General features: G+C 33.8%; 1 protein-coding gene across 2 annotated transcripts in view; it reads right to left on the reverse strand.

Moving 5' to 3' along the window:
- Positions 1-24,208, reverse strand: part of LOC108916026 (glycogen-binding subunit 76A) — a 34,834-nt gene extending 10,626 nt beyond the window's left edge. For both annotated transcript variants that reach the window (XM_023454313.1, XM_023454314.1), the window contains exons 1-2: positions 24,085-24,208; positions 4,792-6,446 (exon numbers count right to left, since the gene is read on the reverse strand). In XM_023454313.1, the coding sequence (XP_023310081.1) occupies positions 4,792-6,434 (1,643 nt within the window). In that variant the 5' untranslated portion in view covers positions 6,435-6,446; positions 24,085-24,208. The remainder of the gene's footprint in view (positions 1-4,791; positions 6,447-24,084) is intronic.
- Positions 24,209-25,244: the final 1,036 nt, after the last annotated feature.

The raw sequence follows: 25,244 nt of genomic DNA on the forward strand, positions 1-25,244 counted from the left end.
AGTGGCCGCAGAAACTTTCAGAAAAACATTTGCCGCTCTAAGAAAATCGAATGAAATTTTTTCTATTTCCGAAAGAGACTGGCGGCCTTCCCCACGACCTTGGTTGATTGAAAATTGACGTTTCAAAGCGGATCTTGGTTGTTCAAAATAAAAATTAAAATGTACGTGCCCATGTGTGAAAAAAAAAATAAACAACCAAAGATGAATGGTTCAGGTTTGCATATCTGCCCAAAACAAATACACAACAGCGATGAAGCAGGCAAAATGTAAAAAAATCAAGAAAAACAATACGCGTCGGGTACGGTAGCATACTGGGCATCAAAGATTACGGTTAAAGTGAGAACAATGAGGAGTTATTAACATACACTGCTAGATGTTGACATTTTAACGATAAAAATGCCTCGCGAAACCCACAATTGGAAGACAATCAATTCCAAGTTGTTGCATCAACTATATTTTTTTTCTAAATACGTTTACGTTGCTCTGTTACATTTTCAAATATATTGTTACTCCTAACCTTTCACATATTTAGAGGCTCTACATCCGGTCACATGTTTAGACCCATTTGTTGCGAGACGAGCATATTTTCACTCAATATTTTTATCGTTTTACTCATTTGTGATTACATTTAAACTAAATCAGAATACTTTCACTCAAATATAGGTACTCCTTCAATAAATTCATCACGTAAATTCGTATTTGGTGCACATGTACCTAAATCAGAGTATATGTCCTCATTACTGAGGGAGTTTAACTGTATATTAATTTCGAGTAATTGGAATGGCGCCATGAAGATGGCACCAGTTACATATTGCTTCTGTAATCTCGACCAGAATAGGGATCCGTTAGATGCTGCAGAGAAGCGTGATCGTCAGGAGAACAGGCCTTAGCCGGAGGCGGCAGGTCTCAGCGGGCGGGTCTAAGCCAGGACAGGAGGAGGCCCCGCGAAGTAAATTAATTTGAACACAATATTTAGTAAATTAAAAACCAAGTCTGAGTAAAAAATGACTCAATAACAGTTAAATTTAAATCATATTAGAGAAAAAGTCAACTCTAAATTGGTTTTATATACTCACATTAGAGTCAAAAGTCGCTCAATTGATAGTTACTCACTCACTCATTTCTGATGCAATAGTTTCACTCAGTTGTACTCGTACTAATAGAGTGAGAATTTCACTAAATCGAATGTGGACAAAAATTGATATATTATTGAGTGAAATTGAGTGAAATTTGAGTGAAATAAGGTTTGGCTTAATGATAATATCGACTCGAAATTTGAAAAACGCTTTCGAGGGATAAATGTGCATTTTTTGGGGTGATCCGAATATTTCTAATTGCAACAGTGGCGTTAGCGTGAGAATGCCACAACCTTTTTTAATAAAAAAAAATGGTACGCCACTGACTTTTTCCTTTTTTGATATTTTGTATTTATATGTAAATGTATGTATATGTATATTATATGTATTTTTGTATATGTATTTTGTTGTATTTTTAATTTGCTGTCAATATTTCTAAATAAAATACAACAATCAAATTTCGAGTGAATATCTTCAAAAACTCTGAAATAATTAATAATAAATAAAAAATTCAAATTTAAACACCCTGTATCTAGGAAACGAAGCATATTTTTCTTCACAAAACCTTTTTTCACAAAATAACTTCGGCAACCACTCCAATCTAAAACATTTCGCACTTGTATATTCCTTTTCCAACACACAGGATGTTAAACCAGAAACTCTAATGCGATAAAAATATAATTTACATTAATTTTACTTTAATTTATACGTAGGCTAACCACTTGTGCATTCCAAAACATCTGACAACGATAACATCCGACAGCGATTGTTAGCAACATTATTCCCAAGATTGTAAACGCTCTGTATACGTTTTCTAAAACAACCTAGTTCAATTTAAGCCTTATATTATATCGAGTAGTAGACAGGGTCGCTAATACGTATGGAAACGGTCGATTTTCTTAAAATGTAACAATAGAGCAACAATTGTACAAATAATTTAATTATCACCAATAAGGCCGTCAGAACTGACCCGCGGGACATAGGCGTACGCATTATTTATTAAAAAGCAACAAGTTAAATTGTCTACAGCATCAACATCAACGGATAGGAAGGCAACAGTATACTAACGCGAACGTGAAAAGCATTTTGAGGCGGCGGCTCGCGCATGTCTCGGTTGAGCCGCTTGGCACGCCATTGAACTGCGGCTCTCCCTGACAGCCCTAATTATCCCTGTTTTTTTTGTGACCTCGATTTCTACTTGGACAATAGTCCCAATTTTTTTCCAGTAAATGTTAAATAGCAACACAACAAGCAAAATAGACTTAATTATAGTTCTAAGCTATTCCAGACACAGTCACCAAGGGCTCTCAAGTAACATTGCCTTGTTATGTCTTAAAATTGTTGTTAAAAATAAACAATTTACATTCTCCGTCAACATCGGGTCAGAAAAATATAGATACGGTTCGTCGTACAAACAAACTAGCGTAATCTAGCTGAATGCAGTATTTAAATATCGTCAAACAAACAATATATTTACTCTGGATCTGTAGTACTGTGCTTGCACTTGCAAAGGTATGCGACGACACCACCTTATCTGTTACCTACCACAAGGAACAGGTCACTGCTCTCGAATATAGGATGCGAGTTAAAATATCTAGATGAACTTTCTATCGCCACTAACGTATTGCACAAAGACGAAACGTTACGCAAAGACTGTGTTATTTGAAATGGTATTGTACGTTTCGAGAATTTAGAATTTAATAATTGGTAAAATTTACGCTGTAAAAAAAATTCACTTAAATTTCACTCAACTTCTATCCATTGAGTTGAGTTAAGTCAAACCTTACTTCACTCAAATTTCACTCAATAATGGATCAATTTCTGTCCACACCCGATTTAGTGAAATTTTCACTCTATTAGTATGAGTGCTACTAGTGAAACTATTGCATCAGAAATGAGCGAGTTTTATTCAAATCCGTGTATATAAAACCAATTTAGAGTTCACTTTTTCTCTAATACGATTTAAATTTAACTATTAGTCAGTCATTTTTTACTCAGACTTTGTTTTTAATTAGCTAAATATTGAGTGCAAAAATAAATCACTCATAAACGATTAATTAGGACAACAGTGTTGAAATTAATTCATACACTTCGCGGGGCCTCCTCCTGTCTTGGCTGAGACCTGCCAGCTGAGACCCGCCGGCTAAGACCTGTTCTCCTAACGATCACGCTTTTCTGGAGCATCTAACGGGCCCCTATCAACTGTGATCGAGATTACAGAAGCACCATGTAAGTCTCTATGATGAGGACATTTACTCTGATTTAGGTACAAGTGCACCAAATACGTGAAGAATTTATCTAAGAAGTACCTATATTTGAGTGAAAGTACTCAGTTTTAGTTTAAGTATAATCACAAATGAGTAAAATGATCGAGATGTCCAATACTGAGTGAAATGTACTCAATAATTTCACTCACACAGATTTTTTTACAGTGTAGTAGATAGGTATCGTATCAATTTGGAGTTAAATGATCAGTTCATCCAGATACAATTAACAATTCAAGAGGCATTAGCGATGATACAGTCGACCGACTACTCCGCGGACTACAGCCCTGATCAGCACTGAATTACACCCGTAACACCTAGTAATTTGACCGTATTGAACGCTTATGCCTAAGTAGTGACCAATTAGCATGTACCAGGCTTTGTATATCGACATGTACATTAAAATAGGCATACTGATGTGAACTACTAAGTTCGAAACCGGTATATGTCTGGTGGTTCCACTGACGATTGATCTTAGTCGTTTACCAGATATAGTGGGTGCAATGAAACGCTAATTGGTTATAGCATTTGTGTTTCATTTTCGTTTTCTTTAACTCGTGACGTGTTGTAATAGTTATAATTTGTTTTTTTCGCACTATACTACATAATTTCGATGTTCAAAATGGCCCTTGTTTATAGTAGCGATAAATTAATTGAGAGTTTAGTGTACGGGGAATGTCGACAAAATGCCGTCATAGCATCGCATTTTCCTTTGCGATTTAATCAGTTCTTATACAATCAATATTATTCGTTATCGCAATTAATTTTTAAAACAACTCATTTCATTATTTCACCTTTTATCTTTCATTTATGACAATTTAGAACCATATGAAATAATTTTATATACTGAGGGCCCAAACACGACAGTACGGCGGCCATGTTTGACGAACGGATGAAGTAATTGCTTTAAAATGTCTAAAATTGCCGCTAGAGACATTGTTAAGAGGGCTCTATGGCAAATAGCCAACCAGCAATACATTTTTATAGATTTTATTACACAGTTTGGACAAATATGAATTAATGCACAAATATCAGCCTTTCCTCAATTCTAACGCAGATTTTCTACCAAATGGAGATAGTTTGAAGCTTAAATAACTTTATGGTGTAAAGAAATTTGTAATAAACGATGCCGCTTGTTCAAAAACGGCTATAGAGCCCTCATAAGTCTATGAAGGAGACCTAGTAGAGCTGGTGGAATACAGAATAGCTTGTATTATTTAGTAAAATGTAAAAATGCTTGAATAATCGAATTATTAGCAGTAATATGTTAGGAACTCATTCAACGAACGTCATTGTTAGGTTGCGTTCGATGCCCAGTACAACAAAAACATAGAGTGAGGAACAAAAAACTGATCACATAACCAAGGAAGCGTATAAGTGACATGGAAATCAGGGTGCCACTGTTTTTCTTGAACGTTTGCGGACAAATCGAAAACACTGACGGTACTTACTAATAAAAACTGGCCCCCCACTCATCGACGCCGGTGATTGGAGTGGCTGGAGCGTTGTGCGACGCGGGAAGACACTGAAAACAATAATTAGCCCCCTTATTGCTGTCCCAATACTGGCAGCCCTTGCACTGGAACCGGCAGGCGAATTCTATGCGCTGTCCCACCGATAAGGTGTGCGCGTAAATGAGAAAAGTAAACTTATCGGAGAATCCGTCACAGGAGTTCTCCACGTAGACGGCCTGAACGTCGGCGAAGGTCTTCCACGAGTCCAGAGTGTACCGTATGTAGACGGACTTGTGGAAGTCTAGGTTCCTCACTCGAACCGTCCCCTTGATGGACAACATCAGCGGGTCTTCCACGAAGGCATTCTCGAGACAGACCTGGTTATCTCTGACCAGGTCCAGGAAGTTGGGTTGGCCGACGGGCTGCTGAAACAGCGGCATGAGTATTTTCTCCGCTTTGACGCCGTGGGTCATACTGTTCATCATGTTGGGCACTGAGGAGGCCTCGCCCAAGTCCACATCTTTAAGATCCTCGTACGCTGAATTTGGCACTTTAGGAATTTCGTCTAGAAACGTTCTCACGTCCGCCAGATCTAAGCCCAGGGCGTCGGCGAACCTCACGATTTTCTTCCTACCCGGTGTGTCGGGAGGGGTTTTGCCTGATTTTAGCGAGGAACACCTTCGGACGCGAGGTATCCTTTCCTCCTCTTCGGAATCGTCATCTTCTTCTTTGGCCACTTGGGCGTCGAGGATTTGGGTTTGAGACGCCGTCTCTACCGTACGAGGACATTCTACAATTAAGTCTTTGTCAACGCTTAAGCAACTAATGTATGTCTCTGTTTCCTCAACTAAGCATAGAACCTCATTCGCTTCGCCAATGTGATTCCCGCCATTCTCTTCACTGACTTCGTTGCATTTAGAATAATCCGCTCCAGTAACTTCACTGTCACTCTTAGGGAACTCCGTGAACGATTCGCTGGCCTCCAAGGACGGACAATCGCTGTCTTTAAGGCTTAACGTGGAAACGTCTTCGCTTAACGACGAACAAGGCTGCGGCGTGCAGTCTGAAGTCGTGGCGTACGATTCCTCCTCTTTGCTATTGGTGTCTTCCGAGCTGACACAGATTCCTGTCTCACTATCCAGACTTTTGCTGGACTCGGAGTTTGTGTCGCCATTTATACCGTTTGCTGTTCGATGTTCGTTGTCGTTTTCCGAGGTGTCGTAGAAGGGGCCATCGCTGTCGCTGTCGTTCGACGCTGACCTCAAATTTGTCGATAGTTTTTCTTTCTTTTCCTTAAGTTTGGGACAGTGGCATTCTTCGCTGCGAGACTGCTTCAGGTGGTCCTTGTTGATCAGCCTGTGGAGTTCTGACTCGTTCAGCTCTTCCTCCGGGCTTCCGGGCGATTCCAACAGGCCGAAGTCCAGGTATAGATCGCCGTCGGACGAGTGACGGGGTTGGGAGAGAGCGATGGAGTTCTCGTGAGCGGCTAACCAGCTGCTCTCGTCCGCACTGCCGTTTTCTTCGTGCGAGCCCAAGGATCGCAACCTGGAATGCAGCCTGCGGGCGAAGGCCTCCGCCCTTCCTCTGCAAGACATCGGGAACAGGGAGCTAAGGCCGCACTTCTGGCGTTCGGATGTCATCGAGTTGGGGATCTGAAATGAAAGGGAAAATTATTGTTTCAATATTGGTAGCGGTAGCGGTAGTGTTAGGAAAATATACATGTATATAGGGGATATGAGTCTAACAAATGTTCGGTCGCGATCGCTGGACGCAGGGGTGGTCCGATCGGGGTGATTTAGTGTCGTTGTGTAGGTTGGATCTTTCTGCGTCGAATAAAAGTCCAGGTATTCCAGAAGTACCAATGAGGAGAAAACTTCTAGACTTGCTATTTTCATAACTACTTAGAAAAACCAAAAATAAATTCAGAAATTTTTTCTTAGAAATTAGATTTTATAGTATAATTATGGAAAGTGAAAAAAATATATATTAGCGCAAGAAATAAATTTTTCTGAGACAGTACTTCCTAAAAAAATTGAAATTGCTATTAGAATACAAAAAAATTGCATAAACTTTAAAAGATTTTTGTGTACTACACTGAATGTAAAACAAATTAAACCAACTCTGAATCTTTTATGAACTCTGTCCTATAAATTATACAGCTAAAGCCTCGAGCAACAGTACAGTGTGAGTTTTGTATATCTCTATACAAGCAAAAATAATAAATAGGGCATTATTTACGATATTAACAAAATAATAAATACAAGTTATTTGTCAGCGTTTGTAAACAAACGCAATGTGAAAAAAAATCAGAAATAATTTGTAAAAATATGAAAGTACAGTAAAAGCAAGTGTTTTCAATAATTTTTTCCAAATTAAAGACGACACTTTTAGGTGTATAACGTTCGTTTTGATAACACAGATAAATATGTTTATACGTATTTTTTATGAAGTTTACAAAAAATTTATGATTTCCGTTTTATCTACAATGTTTGGTTTAAAAATAAAATTACATTCCTTCTAGAATTTTATGTAACCATTTCATGGAATAAACATCGAGTTTTGCGGTTTGGAAAGCAAATTTGATGAAACGCTTATATATGGATCTACAACTGTTGGGCAGGTCTATGACGTTCAAGATATTTGGATATAGCAAAGGAATTTTATATCGTAAATTAATTGGAGATATCTTTTCCACAGAACGTATATTCTTTTTATGTCACAGATAACCTGATTAAAAATTCAATTACATCTGCGAATTTAACCTATTTTATTTCTGCTGCCAATAAGATAATCGACATATGCACGTAGTCAAATATAACTGTGCTATTTGTAGAACTTTCAGTTTTATTCAATTCTGTTTTTTTCATTCATAAAAATGAAGCAATTTTTTTATCACTTGGTATATAAACATCAGACTTAAATGTACCTTTTACTTAAATAAACATATGCATGTACAAAAAGCAGGATAATAATAGAGATAAAATATATACGATTCCCCTTTTTGTGTACATTATATCAAGAAATTGGGAGGCGGCCAAATAATCCATGAAAATAGAAAGAGGAATACGTATATATATCCACCTATTTGTCTGTATTCTCGTCATATAAAAATTTAATAAAAAAGATAATATGGTATATCGGCGAATAAAAAAAAACGACGATGATTTCATATTAGCTACGACGCAATTGGCATATGGCAGACGATTTAGATTAACGAAAATTTACAGGCGTTCCAAAAACTAACCCACGTCACGTCTATATTCTAAATAAATGCTGAACGGTTTTACTGCCTGTGTTAAGGTATTTTAAACTTTAACGCGTTTTTATCTTAATGTAGAGATGATACAAAATGTAGTGTCTTCGATTTGTTTATTCACACCAGGGTTTTTTAATACCAGTTACAATGCATGCGTAAGAAATTCCAATAATCAGTATCGTTGAAATAAAAAATGTTAAAAAATATTGAGAATCTCTGGGATCTTCCCCGATCTACATACTGCATACACAACTACAACATATACAGTGAAAGATGAAGCAGACCAATTTAAAACTCCTATAGTGGACACCATCTGTCTAATTCGAATCATAAAAGACTGGTAAACGTTCTTATGTGACATTACCACCAGCAAGTCAACAGAGTTCAACAGCACGTTAATACGCAAAGTCAATGTTTATTATAGCAGTTAAATTTCGCAGTCACTTGCTTCGTCAATTACTTCTTGCACCTGTACAAGCAATCAATACCTAACACATTCAAATAGAAATATTGACAGGACATAAAATACAACAATGTTAACCGAAAGGTGTCCTTCGATATTTCGTATCTTCAGAAATTTCTATATGAGTACAACTACATTGAACTTGGAACTAAATAACCAGCATTCATTAAATATCTACTAAAATTTCTATGAAATATTCCATGATTATTTATTATCTTTGTTGATTTTCGTTCACTAACACCAAGCTTATCTTGGACTTTTTTCATGCATATTTCAATCCAATAATTACGTTCTACTAGTTCATTGTATTATTCTTTACAATGTTCCTAAATCCTGTTACTTGCAACTTGTAGAGAAAGCAAAATATCATCAACAGTCAGCATCATCAACAAATAGCATACTCAGCATTTGCAGCACCTCCCTGGCAAGGAACTCAAATAGAACATACAACCAACAATTCACAAACTTAAATATTTCTCTTTGAAATATTGAATATTGCTGTATAGATAATAGGAAATTCACTCGTAGTGATCTAGACACGGCATTCTCTCTTTTTAAAGCCATAAGAACAACAAGGACAGATACAATGTTTTTTATTAAAAAAAAATTAAAAAGACACAAATAGTCTTATCATTTATAACACATAATCATTTTGAATATTAAATGTTGGGCGCCAACTCACTTTCATCCTTCATTTTTAAAAATAGACGGCTGAATTTTTCCATCACAGCTTCAGTCTCCTCGCACTGAAGTTGCACTGGAATTTACACAACACTTTATAAATTAATTCCACACGACGCACCGTAACTTAATATATAAACAAATACCACCATTCAGTTCCAACTTTCCTTAGAATCGCAGGCTTATCATTTCAATAAACTAAGTGTCTACGTGTGGCAACGTAGCTTATATCTATGGGTATTATCTCCGGAACATTTTATACGGTTCTAGTAGGCTCTAGGTGCCGTCGTGTGTTCTGGGAACGCGTAAAAGGTTGCCGGATTTACAAATATTTACCTTTATTTACCACAATATTGATCTGATGGTCTTTAATGTCGACTGACGTACTTAGCGGACTTTTCTAAACATGCTAGAAACAAACCTTAATCAAATACACTGTTATGTTTAAAACTAAAGCAGGTTCCTTTGGCATGATATTTAATTGCATCCTATTAAAATTCTACACGGACTGTCTAATGATTAAGCATTGGAAAATAAACAGTAGTAATTTATAGGCTAAATCTGTAGTCAAGCTGTGTGCCGCTCGATGCTCACGATGCACAATGCTACTGACTGCCATAAAAACACGTGCCATACGTTAAACTAGGGTGCCGCTAGATACGCATCGAATAAATTGATCGATGCGAAGTTACAGATCAGAGGCAGACATGTACAAATGTGAAAATATACGTCGTACCCTGTACCGCCCTAAAATTTCCGATCTCTACTAATGAAATAGATAAATATTAACACAAATTTGATCCTCACTTTTAGTTTACATTCAGAAAGCTATCTGTGTTATAAAAATAAACCTTAGAGATTGTTTAAAGTCAAGCGTGACAGTTTGTATATTTGTTTATCTACCTCTAGAGAAGTACAAATATCACACAATATTTACTGTTTTTAACAATATCACTGTGTTTGACTTGAACCAATATGCTCTTCACATTGAAAATATCTATTCTGCCGATAATTTTGTGGGAAGATATTTTTCGAATTGCAGTTTTTTACTATTATTTTTTGCTGGTTCACTCGGTATATGCAAACTTACCACGCCGCTATCGCGTGACAAATAACATAAGCCATTATTTCACTGAAAGACAAGATATTTATAACTATAAGGTTTAATAGCTGATTAGAACAACCAGTTGCAGATATTTAAAATTTGCCTTGATTTATATCGGGTCATTCAACTCCTCGTAATGTATTCACAACAACATGTAATTTGTATAAATTAATTAGATACGGATAACGTTTAGCAATGTTACAGAAATACGTCAATAGTAAAAAAAAATAGTATAGTACCTATCTTTGTTAATTATGTTAACATTAAAAGTTAATTTCACAAAAAAAAAATGAAAAATTATCTACAAAGTTGTTCCTTACAACAAATATTTTCAATTTCAACTTTCTGATATTGTTAAATATGATCTGTTATTTTTTAAATATTAACTGTGGTACTGTTTATTCTAATGTTTCTCAATACACGTCAACTTAATTTTAGTCTATTTATATCGTTATTTAATGGCTTTATGGTAATGTTTATTGATAATAGCAACGAATTATGCAAAACAACTACCACTTTTGGTTCACATTTATTTTTTTACTAAATTAATAGAAATTACCTAGGCAGACAGAGAACAATAATAATTGATGAGGTTATGCTCAACGTAATACTGCCAATATCTCTATTATCGCATAATTCAAAAAGTTCTGTTATTTTTTTTAACAGACCTGGTATTAAAAAAGCTCCCATAACAACAACGACCTTACAAAACTATTAAAGAAACATTTTTTATTATTTCTTGTATATTCAGCACATTCTTTTTGCATGTTTTTATTTTACTTTTGTATTTGTTTTCTTTCACATAAAACAAACAGACGAACTCTAGAGTTATAGAATTTGTTTAGAGAGTGACATATTTAGAGTTACCATCCTCAAATGAATAGACATTTAATGCTCTAAATTGGCTAATAAAAAATGTCATGATAAATAAAATTTGAGGTAACTTGGGTAAACAAAATAAATCGATCACTATTCACAATTTTTCTAGAATGTTATTCATACAAATACTTCGTCGGGTATTTAAAGAGATTTATCATGCACTGCAGATTATAAATAAGGTTTAATTTAATTCATTATCTATATACGTTGATATAAAAACGTCGGTTTTTTATCTTATTTAATTAGTTCTGGCATAAAAAAAATGTTAATTCAATACATAACTCTAAATAAAACAACACAATGTAGTAAAATGTATTAGGGAAGAATTACAGTTGGGGAATTTTATTTACTACAAGTTTTGGAATATTTTCCATATTCTGTATTCATATTAAAATTTGATTGGTAGTAGGAAGGAATCATAATTACTCTTTTCGTTTGTCTACTACAATTATAGATAGGAAACTGGTTTTCCATTCAGTATTTACGTCAGTAGTAGGTTTATTTAAATAATACAAAAAATGTTATATCTTTTATATCTGAAGAGGACTATTTTTCACAACATAAGGTGTATTGGAATTTGAATAAGAAAAATATTGGATTTTTGTCATCAATGAAATTTTGTACGATATGAAAAAATATTCCTAACAACAGACATAGTGTATGACGTTTATTAGTTTCCTGCATTTATTTTTAGCCAAAATAACAATTTTATTTGTTTACAAACTAATGTAAAAAATTAAAGGGTTAAAAGAATTTCCGAAATTTTTACGTGATTTTGGTCAGACTATATTTAGGTGAAAAATGGAACGGAAACAATTTGAAACCACAAAAATCCAAGTTTTAAAACCTTCCGGCCAAAATTTTTAAGAGCCAACGGTAACAAGCAAATCCAAAAAAACCCCAAAAAAAAAATGTGCAAAATTTCCTTTTTTTTTGAAGCCAACGAACTGGAAAAAAATTTTTCAACCGAACCAATGCAAGGAACAAAAAACCTGGTTAATCAACCTCAAATTCCCTTAATTTTTTAATTTCGATACCACCATTTTTCATCGAAATATCGGACTTTTAATGGAAAAGGATCCTTTTGTTCTTTTTTCATTTTTTAGACGAATTTAAAAAAAAAACAGGAAAAAAGGGTAACTAGGTTTTTTAGAAAATTGACTGTTAAATTAGAAATACTCTCGAAATGACTAATGTTAAGCATTTCGAAAAATTTCTCGAATTTTTTTTTCAAGAATTATTAATTAAGAATTTTTTTTTAAAGGTTTTCTCACATTTTTACTCCAAATAACGTTTAAATTGATGGAAAAAAAATCGAAAAATTTTCGAAAAATTTTTCAATTTTTTTTTTTCAGTTTAAACGTTATTTGGGATAAAAATGTGTGAAGTGACTAATGTTAAGCATGACTTCTACGGTTGGATGTATCCAGAAGAACCCTGTGAAGATTCATCTCGATTTAGCGAACCATTTCTTTCTCTGTCAGTTTTGAAAAAAATGAAAGGGTCACGTTTTTTGAGCTTAAACACTTCATTATCATGATTAAAATGGAAAGCATATTTTTTGAGGTTTTCTCACATTTTTACCCCAAATAACGTGTAAATTGAGAAAAAAAAGTCGAAAAATTATCGAAAAATTTTTCGAATTTTTTTTTCATGAATTTAAACATATGAGAAAAAATTCGAAAAATTTTCGAAAAATTTTTCGAATTTTTTTTTCTTGAATTTAAACGTTATTTAGGGTAAAAATGTGAGAAAACCTAAAAAAAAATTTTGAAGGATCTAGAAACTAGAATCTTAGAGCTACAAAATGTTTTTTTTTAATTCCCGATACGACCATTTTTCACCTAAATACAATCTGTCAAAAATCACGGAAAATTTCGGAAATCCTTTTAACCCTTTAATTTTTTGCATTAGTGTATATCTGACATAATGTCCTTAATGGTTTTGTTATTCAACATAACACCGAGAAGAAAAAATAAACCACTTATATTCAGTCCGTCGAGACGACGAGTTTACTTGGGATATACATGCAGCGAACTTTTACGTTTCCTGCATATATTTCGCTGCACATTAGCTTTGCTTGGGCTAGTATATATCTACCTTCTTTTACTCTATATACCCATCTCCCGCTAAACAAAGACAACGTATTCACTGCAGACGGTAAGACGAAAAAAATGCTTGGAATCTTGTGGTACTAGAAATATGGTTACCAGGTCATATACTGCGTTTCCAGTGCATTAATAACACTGAAGACAATTGTTTATTTATAGACAAACCTGACAACAATACAGGTCAGTTTTGTTTATATCTGAAAAGAACCTACCTCAGCAACGTACCATGAGAGTATATTCTGCGAACAGTAAACCAAATTTGAGAACTCTGAGGAAAAAAATTGGACGTATGTTTTAAACATGTTTATTTGTTCATGCGATTTACGTATTTTTTTAAAATTAATTATCAATTACTGGCAGAAGCAACGTCAGCAATTTTCAATTAAACAAAAGCGAGAACAAAAGTATCAGAGTCACAAGGCAGGTCGTGAACTTATATGTCTCCGTCAATTGTTTTAAACGAACCAGATGAGCCTACTTTGATCAACAACAGTGTTGCGTCCGTAAGTAACTCGATGTTATTTTATTACTTCGGTACGTGGTAAATATAATTAGTGGACTGCTGATTAGCATCTTCTAAGCGAGGAATTGGGCCGGAGTCAAAAATGTGACTGTGGCGTATGCGTTTTATTAGCACTGATTGATTTTGAAACAATAGATTTTAAAGGTACTTAAGTTTAGATAATGCAAACGAATAATAAGTAAGTTTTTCAGAGCATTAAGATTTTTTCCCGTGCATTAAAAAATACTCTTGTAAAATACTAATAAGAATCTTGTCCCACTTTTAACAGATTGTAGAGAAAATTAATAGTTTTATCAAGTAAAGTGATTGGATCATATTAATTATATAAATGCCAGATTTAGAAAACGTAAATTTTTCACCTTGCTCGATATATTATGAATATTAAACCTTTATTAATTATATACAACGAATTAATAAACATCACTGTTGCGATATTGATGTGCATGGTATGGCAGGAATGTGCTTATAATAAGGTAACGAAAAAAATGAATACATTACAGAAAATTTCATGCCTTGCGCAGAAAAAAATGTTTCGATAACCAGTTTTTTTCCTAAACCATTTCGTTCAAATGATGGAAAAATCTTGAAGAATAACTACAAGCACTGTTTCTTTCTATTCCAATAAGTTATACATTTCCAAATATGCATTTTCAGTTTGTTCATACCAGAAAAGTAAATTGCATTAATTCTAACGTATGTACTTATTTGATTTTCCATGTATCTAAAGACCAGTAAATTTTACGAATACTTTACAAGAATACTTCATTGCCACAAATTGATTGCACATTTTAAAAACATTTAAAATTATTTAAAAAACCAGTGGCGTGCGATTTTTTTTTTTCAAAAAAGGTGCCCTACTCCCCAAATAACTACGACACTGGAGTATATTTTGGAATAGTTATCCATGAAAAAATAATCCCTACTAAAAAAATGTCATCACAAATTTTATCACTCAAATTTTTTTGCTAGTGAAGTTACAGTAAAAATAATATAAATATTTGAAACTTTGAACACCCTGTATCTACGTAGGGAAGCGTCCTATCAAAAATTTTTATAGAGCAAAAGTTGATTATCTTCATGGGTAGAATACGCCACTAAAAGTTTGGCAGAACTTATCATTAACATCCTGTATACAACCTTTTGTATTGAAATTTCTACGAATTTAAATACTGTTTACGTTAAGTGTAGTGCAAATGAAGACAGTAGCATTGACAAATCTGTAAACCAACTTTCACGTTAATTACCTAATAATGGATTCTCACATACGTAACTTTTATATTTCAGACTCCAGATTCAATGACTGACAAAAATAGAACAAACCTTGAAAAAAAGTTAAAATAGAAATGTAATTACTACTTGTCTTTATACGAGGCTTGCTCAAAAAATAACCGAACTTTTTGAATGACGGCTAACACCTTCTCTGCGACCTCATGTTATTGGATTGTGACGATTTTTGAAAAGTGCAATTTCCTGGAACAATCCTGCAAAGCAAAATTTTGCGTGAAAATGTTACAGATGGTCAGTCATTTGAAAATGCTGCTCTAGAAGGATGTAAATGATTTTGAACTTGACAATTTATGGAAAAAGTTGTTTTTTTTTTCTGGCCTATTTAAAATATTTAACTCTAGATATTCATTTTTCAACACATTTTTATCACTGTTAGTAACTGAGTTAACTCCGCAATAATTATAAAAAAAGTGAACCTGTAAATATTATTTTTAATGTACTTTAAATGCGTCTATTTCAAAATGTAACTTCTTTAGACTAGAAAGAACCGTGACGCGCTAATTTTATTTAAATTTGTCTCACTAGGTTACCGCCATGCTCCAACAGGAAACATACTTTCGTTTCATCTATACAAAATCACTGGCAGTGAATCAATTTTTTTTTATTGACATGCTTACAATACGATGACGTAAGTGCTCGGTGTATTTTCTTAATTTATAATTACGAGCAGCGGAAATTTTCAAGCACTGGGTCAACATTATAACGAGAAAAGCGTTGTAGATCGATTGTAACACAAGAAGTACCGGCTCTTTACAAGATTTTGTCAGTCAACAAAACCGGGAAATTGCAGTCAGTTCCAAGTCTAGCTAAATATTAGATATAAACATATCGATTACGTTTGTTAGGCTTTCATTGCTTTATTATTTAATTAATGGTAAAGGATATAAGAGAATACTAAGGAAAAGAAAAGAGTTCATTATCTCTTGATGAGATCTTCCGAGGAAATCCGCCTTTTTTCGAGCAAAACTGTTCATCCGCTATTTTGGTTCAAGTGTGGTCGCCATCTGAAGGAACATTTTTCGATAAGTCAATATTGTCTGAGTGGTGATTGAAAATGTACATTTTTTATTAAAAAATACGTTTTTCAGTAGTTTATCTAGAATAACTCGGAAAATAGACATTCTATGGAAAAAACATCACGAAGAAAATGAAGCTTATAGAAAAAGAAAGAGATTGAGTTTTTTTCATTTATGTAGGAGCAATAGGTGCTGAGATAGGGCTGGATGAAGATAATTTCATGTCCGCCAGAAAATTGGAAGCGTTTAACGTAAAATAACTAAAATATATATATATTTTTCAAGAAAAATGCACAGTACATTTTTTAAAGTACTTTAAAAAATCTTTAAAACGAACTTGACTTTAAGTCATTAGCATAAAAATTAACAGAGTTATGATCAAAATAAAACAGCACAAAAACTGATGAATTTTTCACGAGATTTAAAATTAAAGGTAATATTTTTATGAGATAACAATATATTATATAAGTTTAAGCGGTTTAGAATGCATATTTTTGAAAATATTACGTTTTATTGAAAAAAAAATAATAAAAATCCCAAAAAAATAACTCTTATTTTTGAAAATTATTTTAGAAAGGGTTAAAACAATGCGATAAATTATAAATTGTATTACAAACAGGTAAAAGAATTTAATTTATCCTGTGTGTACTATAAAATCATTTCAAACTATTTAAAACTATTGTTTTTAATATTTTGTTATTAGGGGTAGTTTTTTAAGGGTTGAAATAATGTAATAAATTATTTATAATACCATAAACTATTGAAAAGATTTCTATCCATAATATATGCGCTTTAAAAATATTTTGAGGTCAAACAAACTATTAATTTTATATTTTTATCATTAAGGGTGGTTTTTAAGGGTTGAAACTTTATGTTTATTAAGTTTTTTAGCATAAGAGGTGGTTTTCATCCCCTAAAAATCAGAACCGCATAACAAGGATATATAACTTTTTTAAAATTTTCATAAAAATTGGATCTACCCGAGTATTTCCGAGGTTTTACCCTACTTTTCTCTTCGTTCCTTGAACTGTAGATTTGATTTGATTTTTCGCCCGCGTACAATGGTTCCCGTGGTTTAAAGACATCCCCTCCAAAATTGGTAAATGTAGTATTTAGAACTGTTCTCATTTTTTTTAACCTATTGATAATTGCCGTCACTGATGTTGCGTACATATTTTAATAAAAACAAGCATGTATATTATTATTACTTTATAAAATAAATAATTTCCTTTCGCTATTTTTATAATAAATTTCCTTGCAGGGTAAGGCCACATATCTGTAAGGCCGAGATATTTTCTAGATCACGAATACCGAATGTAAACAGCGCACTATTTTCAATACGTTTCACTTCGCAGAATTGTCTCATTACTTATTTTCAAATATACAAATGAGTAGTAGAAGTACAATAAATACCGAATTAATAATAAACAAAACTTGTTAACTGTAGCAGTTATCAAGTACCGAGATATTTTAAAATCGAGATCTAATACTGATGCTAACCGTAAGTACCTGTATTCGTTTTAGTTTCACCATATCTTACAAACGTTCGCTTGAAATTAATATTAATTGAATTAATATTATTATTTTTCAATTCGGTCAATGAAAAAAAGGTTAGGTACAATTTTAGAGGCGAGTCATCCCCAATGAACACTTTGCAGTGCTTCAATTAACTTTAAATCATAGTCAAACCAAAGAAGACCAGTAATAAACCTAAATCATGTACCAAATTTGGTTCTTCTGCGGTAAAGTGTTGCAGATATTATTTTTTTTTTGAAATTTAGGACCCCACTTTGTGGTCTAATAACTCCTAAGCAAGAGGTGCAACTTTGTATATAGGTAAGTTTGGTTAAATTACAATATTTTGCACACCCCTACATGCACCTGCACTGTGTCGGTTTTTATGGGGGACACCCTGTATATTAAAAAAATGATAATAAGAAACTGATGATTAAATTTTTGATTACTTATTGAGTTTTGTTGTTCTACGACCATTTTTCGCTAAGTTATAGCAATTTTGAACATCCGTGATTGGTTTATTTAACTTAAAATTTTTAAATGATATTTGATATTGTTAAAGAATATTGTTTACGATTCTACGATTTACTTAAGCGTACTTTCCTATAACTCTATTTATTTCAACGCAAATTACAAGACACTACAACAACAAAAACATTAAAATTTATTATCTCAACGAACGAAACAATCCATTCTGCATACGAAATACCTATATTTCTTATATCTTCGTACATACCATTTTGCTACTGCAAAACAGTTTTACCAACTCTCTATTTCGACGCTTCAAATACTTTACTTCTTCCTTTAACTTATCCATCTCCCTTTGCAGCTCCTCTCCCTGTTCTCTCAAAAACTTGTTCTCCGCATTTTTCCTCTCCTTGCGCTCGCATTCTGTTACGGACGAAAAAATCACTCGGCTCGAGTTGCGCAACGCTCATTTCAATCGACTTCAACAAACCTCGACTCATATCACAAACACTTCTCCAATATCGAGACCACATGCAAGAAAGGCACTTTTATAAACCAAACGGCTATTTATAGATCGTATTGGAATAAGCCGGTTGATAATACTCTCTTTTTATTTCTGGAACAGACACTTTCTAGAACTTTGAAGATACCGAGGAGTAAATAGAAAGGGTCACGTCTCTGTCGCGTGAGTCCGTTTGAATTTCTGTGAAAAGACCCCGCTCTCGAACCAAGGCAAATGTAGGTGTTAGGTAACTACAGGGTGTTCTATTAATATTGCGAAAAAAATCAGGGGGAGTTTCCTTGACCAAAAATAAGAAAAAAAGTTCCTATGAACCTAGTCTCTTTACTTTTTTGATATCATGTTTGTTGTTTTCGAGCAAAAAAATAATAGCTTAAGTGTGTGATTTTAATAAGTACTTGAACTGCGTAGTTGTCAATTCCTGCTTGTCAAAATGAATTACACAAATAGTGAAATGTGCGACATGCATTTTCTTTATGGCCTTGCCAACGGTAATGCATTAGCCGCCAGGCACCTCCATGAGCAGAAATACCTTAATCGTATAATTCCTCATCATACTATTTTCACCCGTCTTCATCAACGTCTTAGTGAAACTGGAAGTTTTCGAAAACTTACCGCAGGAAACGGGCGACCCCGCACAGCAATAACCCGACAATTAGAGGAAGATGTACTTCATGAAATTGAAGACACTCCAACAACAAGTACCAGACAGATTGCAAGAAACTTAATTGCAAGTCGTTCTAAATAAAAAGCTTACAAGAGTGTAGTACACACTAATTATATATAAAAATCTAATTAAGTAACTAAAATGTCACGAAATCAGTAAAAAGTTAATAGAAGAGATACCAATAACACTGGTGAAGTATCTGGCAACAACTAATACGTAACAATGCTATTTTTAACCAAACAATCTACAATCTGTTGTAACAATCTGCTATTGTTACAACAATTAGTTGTAACAATAGCATTGTTACAACTAATACGTAACAATGCTATTTTTAACCAAACAATCTGCGGCACGAAAATTTTCCCAAAAAAACAACGGACCGACAATTCGAGAGGTCCGATCAAAATATTTACATACAAAATGCATTGCGACACAATCTATAGGTTAATGGTTAATATTTACATTTTATATAATATCGCACCGCAAATACTTTTTTATACATAGACTTGGCAGAGATCGAACCGCTTATAACTTTAAAAACGTACCTCCGAAAAGTTACGTGATATATGTTTAAACCAACAGTAAGTATACACTGCTGGATTAGCGATAGCGGCTGGTTTGCAAATTAAAACAGCTAAAAATAAACTAGGAAGATATAGAATGCCATACGATAAATTAACTGTACAATCACCTTAGAGACTGCGTATATGTACAACTTACTGTGAGTTTATTATTGAAATTACAAAAAAGTTTTAGCCTTTTTTATGAATTCTTATAATACAGTATTAGAAAAAAACATTTAAATAATGGATATCACTAAATTAAAGAAATTGGATGCGCAGCCGAGTCTATTAAAGCAGCCAAGGTACTGTCAAGTTAAACAAACAATTCTTTCGTCGATCTATTTCAATTTTATCACAATAGCAAATTTATTTTGTATTACTAGAGTAAAAATGATTCTAATGCCTAGCCAGTAAATGTGACACTTTAGTGCCTAACAGATGTCAATAAAACTAGCCCTTTAATGTCGATCGGCGAAGAATGACAATGTTTATCAAACAAATGACACAGCAAAAATTTGCATATTCCAGAAACATAAAAAGTATTGACCTTCATTTTTTATCTCGCACAGACAGTTTAACGACAGATTTTCATACGCTATACATGTAAATGGACATGACCAGATAAAAAGAGATAAGTGAATTACCACAAGCGCCTGTGTTGCTATTTCCACACATATTTACGGATCAAATTATCTCTAACAATTTTTTTAAACTAAACCGAGACACTTCACTGCCAAAACCTCACCCAATATTAATACACCAGACGACGAGGTGTACTGTAATCCACGACGCCAGGCTTTAGATAAACTTTAGGTACATAAACGATTGTCTAAATAAAAAAAATTGAATCCCACTGGGCCATCACCAATTTTATCAGTACTGTGTCAACAAAACGGTATTTACTGAAAAATGTGTAATTAGTATCTAGATAATAGGACAGGACTCGATCACGCACCCAACATTTAGAACGATTTATACCAGCAATAATCATAATTGCTGTATTGTTGATCTTAACACATTCTTATCTGGCAAAGGTCAGGCATCTTCCCTTGGGTCAGACAATAATCGTGTTTGTTTGCGATGGTTTATAAATAAACTTTTATTTTGGCATATGTCTTTGACATTGAAAATGAAGTTTACAAAATTATTAGATAAGGGGATGGATATCAGAATGTTTACATTCCTGTTGTATTATTCAAATCGTTTCTGGAATCACTTTTAAGTTATTTCAATATTAAAGTCTGTCCCCGATTTTCAAAAATCAAAGTCATGCTTACTAAAGTTAATTAAAACTGAATTAAGGAATATTAAAACACTTTCGGGAATTCCAACATATGAACGAGAAAAAGTCTTGTTTAACAACAGTTGAAGACATAATAAAGTCCAGGAATTTTTTAGGGTATAAATAAGCGGTAGTTTTGAATGTAATTGTCTGGAGCAGAAAAATTGTAGGTGATTCAGCTGGTTTTCTAGAAATAATATGCACTGCCGTAGATTTTGGAACGCGAACATTTTATTTTTAAGATTTTTGTACTTATAAATATAACTTAGCTACTAGACGGCGTGAAAGTCGTAGTAGATGCTGCTTTCCAAATTTTGATTTACTGTACCTTTAAAATAAACTGTTTATATTTGTCCATCTTAAATAAAATAAATGTCTGGCGAAATAAAATCTTCAACATCTTTTAAAGTAAATATCAATGCGAACGCTCATTAAATTTAAACGGAAAATATTACGTGAATAGCCTTTTATATCCAAATAACAAACCTATGTAATTTTTGTAAAAGGAAACCTATTCATTTATTTTCATAGGTGTCACGAGTTCTTTGTTACTATTGAAAATGTCATTTCAATTTTTATGAGGGTAATTAAAATGTTATTATTTTTATGTGTTTCCTAGTTTCTCATTATGTGAGTTTAATAAATGTCAATTAAAATGACATTCTGCGCCAACTTTTCATAACTCGGCCGTATTTTTAATCATTTCTTATAGTCCAATAACTGAAGCATTTTGGATACAAATTTTTTCGGATGGAATGGATTGACGTGAAATTTGAACTGTAGCTAGGGAATAGCCCAAGAAACAAAAGTTATATAGTGCCGATGTGTGCTTGTACCTTAGGCGTGGATGCCACCCCTTCTGGAAGGTGTGAATTTTTTTTATTAAAAATAACCTCACGATTCGATAGAGGGACGAATTGTAAGCAAAAAATGTTCTGTAAGAATTTTTTATACAGTCAATACTTTTTGAGTTATTTCCGCCTAAACATGTTCGTTTTTAGCCCAAAAATGCATGTGTTGAGCCATTTTTCGCGAATATCTCAAAAACTACAAGTTTTATCAAAAAAATTATCATAAGCAAAAATGAAGGTAATTGTAATTGTCCTGTAGCGGAAAAATTAAAGGTTTTTCGAGGAAAACTAATATAACACCTATTAAAGTTTTTGAAAAGACCTTTAAATTGAGTGGTGGTAGAAGTCGTTAGCATGAAAACTAATGAAGTTACAATCAAAATAAAATGATTGTCTTGATTTTTGAGAAAAAAAATCGGTATTAAAACTAATGACTTGACGGAAAAAAAATTAAACGTATTAAGGGTTTTTTGGATGGTTGAAAAGTTGCAATATATCATACATAGATCATTTGAAAATCAATAAAAAGCATTCAATGGTATGCATTCAACATATGCATACCATTAAAACATCTCAAACTTTCAATAATATTTTATTTTATTATCAGGGATGGTTTTTAAGGGTTGCAACTTTGTAATGAGTCGTAAGCTTTTTAATGAAAGAAACGCATTGTGAATGCACCAAAAGAATATTTTAAACTGTTAAAAACTTTTTTCTATGATTTTGGCCATGGAAGGGTAGTTTTTAAGGATTTTTAAGGGTTGAAAAGTAATTAAATTTCATAAATTAAATTAAAAAACATGAAAGTAACGATATCCAACATATTTGAACATGAACAGAATCTTTAAACTACGTAAATCTGCGATTTTCGATTTTTCGTAGTACAAGGGTAGTTTTCACCCCTAAATAGAAAAAAGCACACATCTAGACAATATAACTTTTGAAGTGGGGGTCAGATGAGCTTGTGTGCAAATATTCGGGAAAATCCATGCTATCCGAAAAAATTGGAAGCTTTTACCTTATTTTCGCCTTCAGTACCTGGACTATTATTCAAAAACAAGAATTCAGGACATAGGCAAGAAAAAAAGTCAGATATACTCAGATATCATTGTTTACTTCTAAGGTTATTGATCCTTTCCAAGGGTTGACTTTAGGTGTGAATTAATTTCGCGCTAAATAAAGTTAAATATACACACCTATAACAGGTATGTGTATATATGTATTTTTAACTTATCCATGCGATAATCCTTATCACTTTTGCAAACGCTAATGTTATTTTCCAAACTGATATCAGTGACAGTATTTTTTTACAGAAAACAATTCCCGTAAATAAAATATACCGCTTGTTAACTTTTAACTCTTCCGAAAAAAAAACTACCCATGTATTAATACAACAAAGGGTGTGACTTATAAGGCGAATATGCCCTTATTGCGTCTCACGAATTGGGTCACACCATGCGTTGGGTCAATTTATAGGTCAAAACAAAATGTAATATTCGAGATCTTTCCCTGATATCGGTGTAGATTTATTCATCGAAAGCGGCAACAAAACACGGAACAGAAAATTTTATTGTACTTGCGAGCATTCGTATTATGATTGTAAAGATTTTACTGAAGCGTAAAAATTTTATCTTGCGTTAATTTATCTCTACCAAAAGCAAATTAAATTATCAAGTAATCCACCTGCTACACATATTATTGTTTGTCTTGAAGGTATTTATTACAAACCTGTGTACTTGAGAGTGCTATTTTAAGCCAGCCAAACGTAACCGGTATAGTAAGCACGATCTAGAACAACAAAATTTAAATGTCAGGTCAGGAAAACTTTAACTTAAGACGTTGTTTAGGTTCGCATTTCATTAATTCTTAATTACCGCCGCGTCAACGTAAACCCGTCGTAATTTCACCAGAAAATAAACATATTACGACGATTACAACAATCGATAACAAACAGCGATTAGCTTGAGCCCGAGAGATTCCTTATCTCGCACTCTCGCAGAGAAAATATCAACATTGCAACCAAGACCTGGGTCAACCCGGTGCAAATCGGAAAACACTCGCGGGGGAGGCATGCAAAAGCAACATGGGTGTTATTAAACAGACCTGGTGGTTGGCGGTGGTCGTCGGGTATTCGCAAAAAGTAAAGGCAAGACGCCGACGTCCGTGAGCGACGCACAAGCGTCCGCAAACCTCGGACACTATCACCACACTCAAGCGACAAGGGCGGCGCAAGGTCGTGTGGACGAGCACGACAAGAGCGCCACAGACGGGCGGCGACGGTGCCCCACTACCGTTAGCATCCCCACGCATCTCGGGTGCATCTATTTCGGAACGGCCTCTTGCCTCTTGCGTGTTGATTTTATTATTGGGCCTGAGGTTTTTCGATCCGACCGAGGTATCACACGCCGGACCCGTGGTTCTGGCCTGGCGGGGTGTCGGCCCCGGCGAGCGAGGTTATGTCGGTGTCGACGGGGACGACGTCGAGGTTACACGAGGACGCTGGGAGCGGTACCGCACCAGAGACGATAAATTGATTGCGTGTACGCGATGTTTCCAAACTGTGATTTGATCTCGTCTTAAAATATGATGTTAGTAGTCCAGTAGCAGTGGATGATTATCGAAAATTGAGTCCTCAGCTATCGATAACACCGGCACTCGTAAAAAACTCAAGTGCGGAGATGTAGACTCCCATAGTGCTACTCATTTTGTTAATAATCGATAAACACACTCTTATAGACCAGGGAAATAAGAATTTACCAGGACAAAAAATTATCCAGGTGTCTGGACAAGCGTTTTAGGTAATATTGACCTATAGGAAGAAATCCTACCAATTTCCTGCGTGAAATTCATTGAAGTTTTTTATTTATTAACAATTAAGTGCAAAAAATGCAAATTTTCGCTCTTTTTGCCTTGTTTATATCCGATTGAAAATATGAAGTAATCATTACTTGAAACGTAAATCAAGCTTTAAAATGGCGCTTTATAAACGTCGATAAATTAATTTGTTGCTTAGAAATTTGCAAAATAAGGGAAAAATAAAAATTGACAATAAGTCTTGTAAAAATACACCTACAACTATGTTATGTGCATGAAAAGTTGGGTCTTGTGATACTTTATAACTGCGACACCCTGTACAAGCTAGAAATCATACAAAAACAAGAGAATGATAGAACAAATAAGTAGAAGTAGCAATAAGGTCTCCAAAATTTTGAGGTTTATATGATCATCAATGAACTAAAGATAGATCAAGGGACCTAGATTAG

This window comes from Anoplophora glabripennis, unplaced genomic scaffold, assembly GCF_000390285.2.
Source record: "Anoplophora glabripennis isolate ALB-LARVAE unplaced genomic scaffold, Agla_2.0 scaffold290, whole genome shotgun sequence".
In the NCBI taxonomy this organism is placed as follows: Eukaryota; Metazoa; Arthropoda; class Insecta; order Coleoptera; family Cerambycidae; genus Anoplophora; species Anoplophora glabripennis.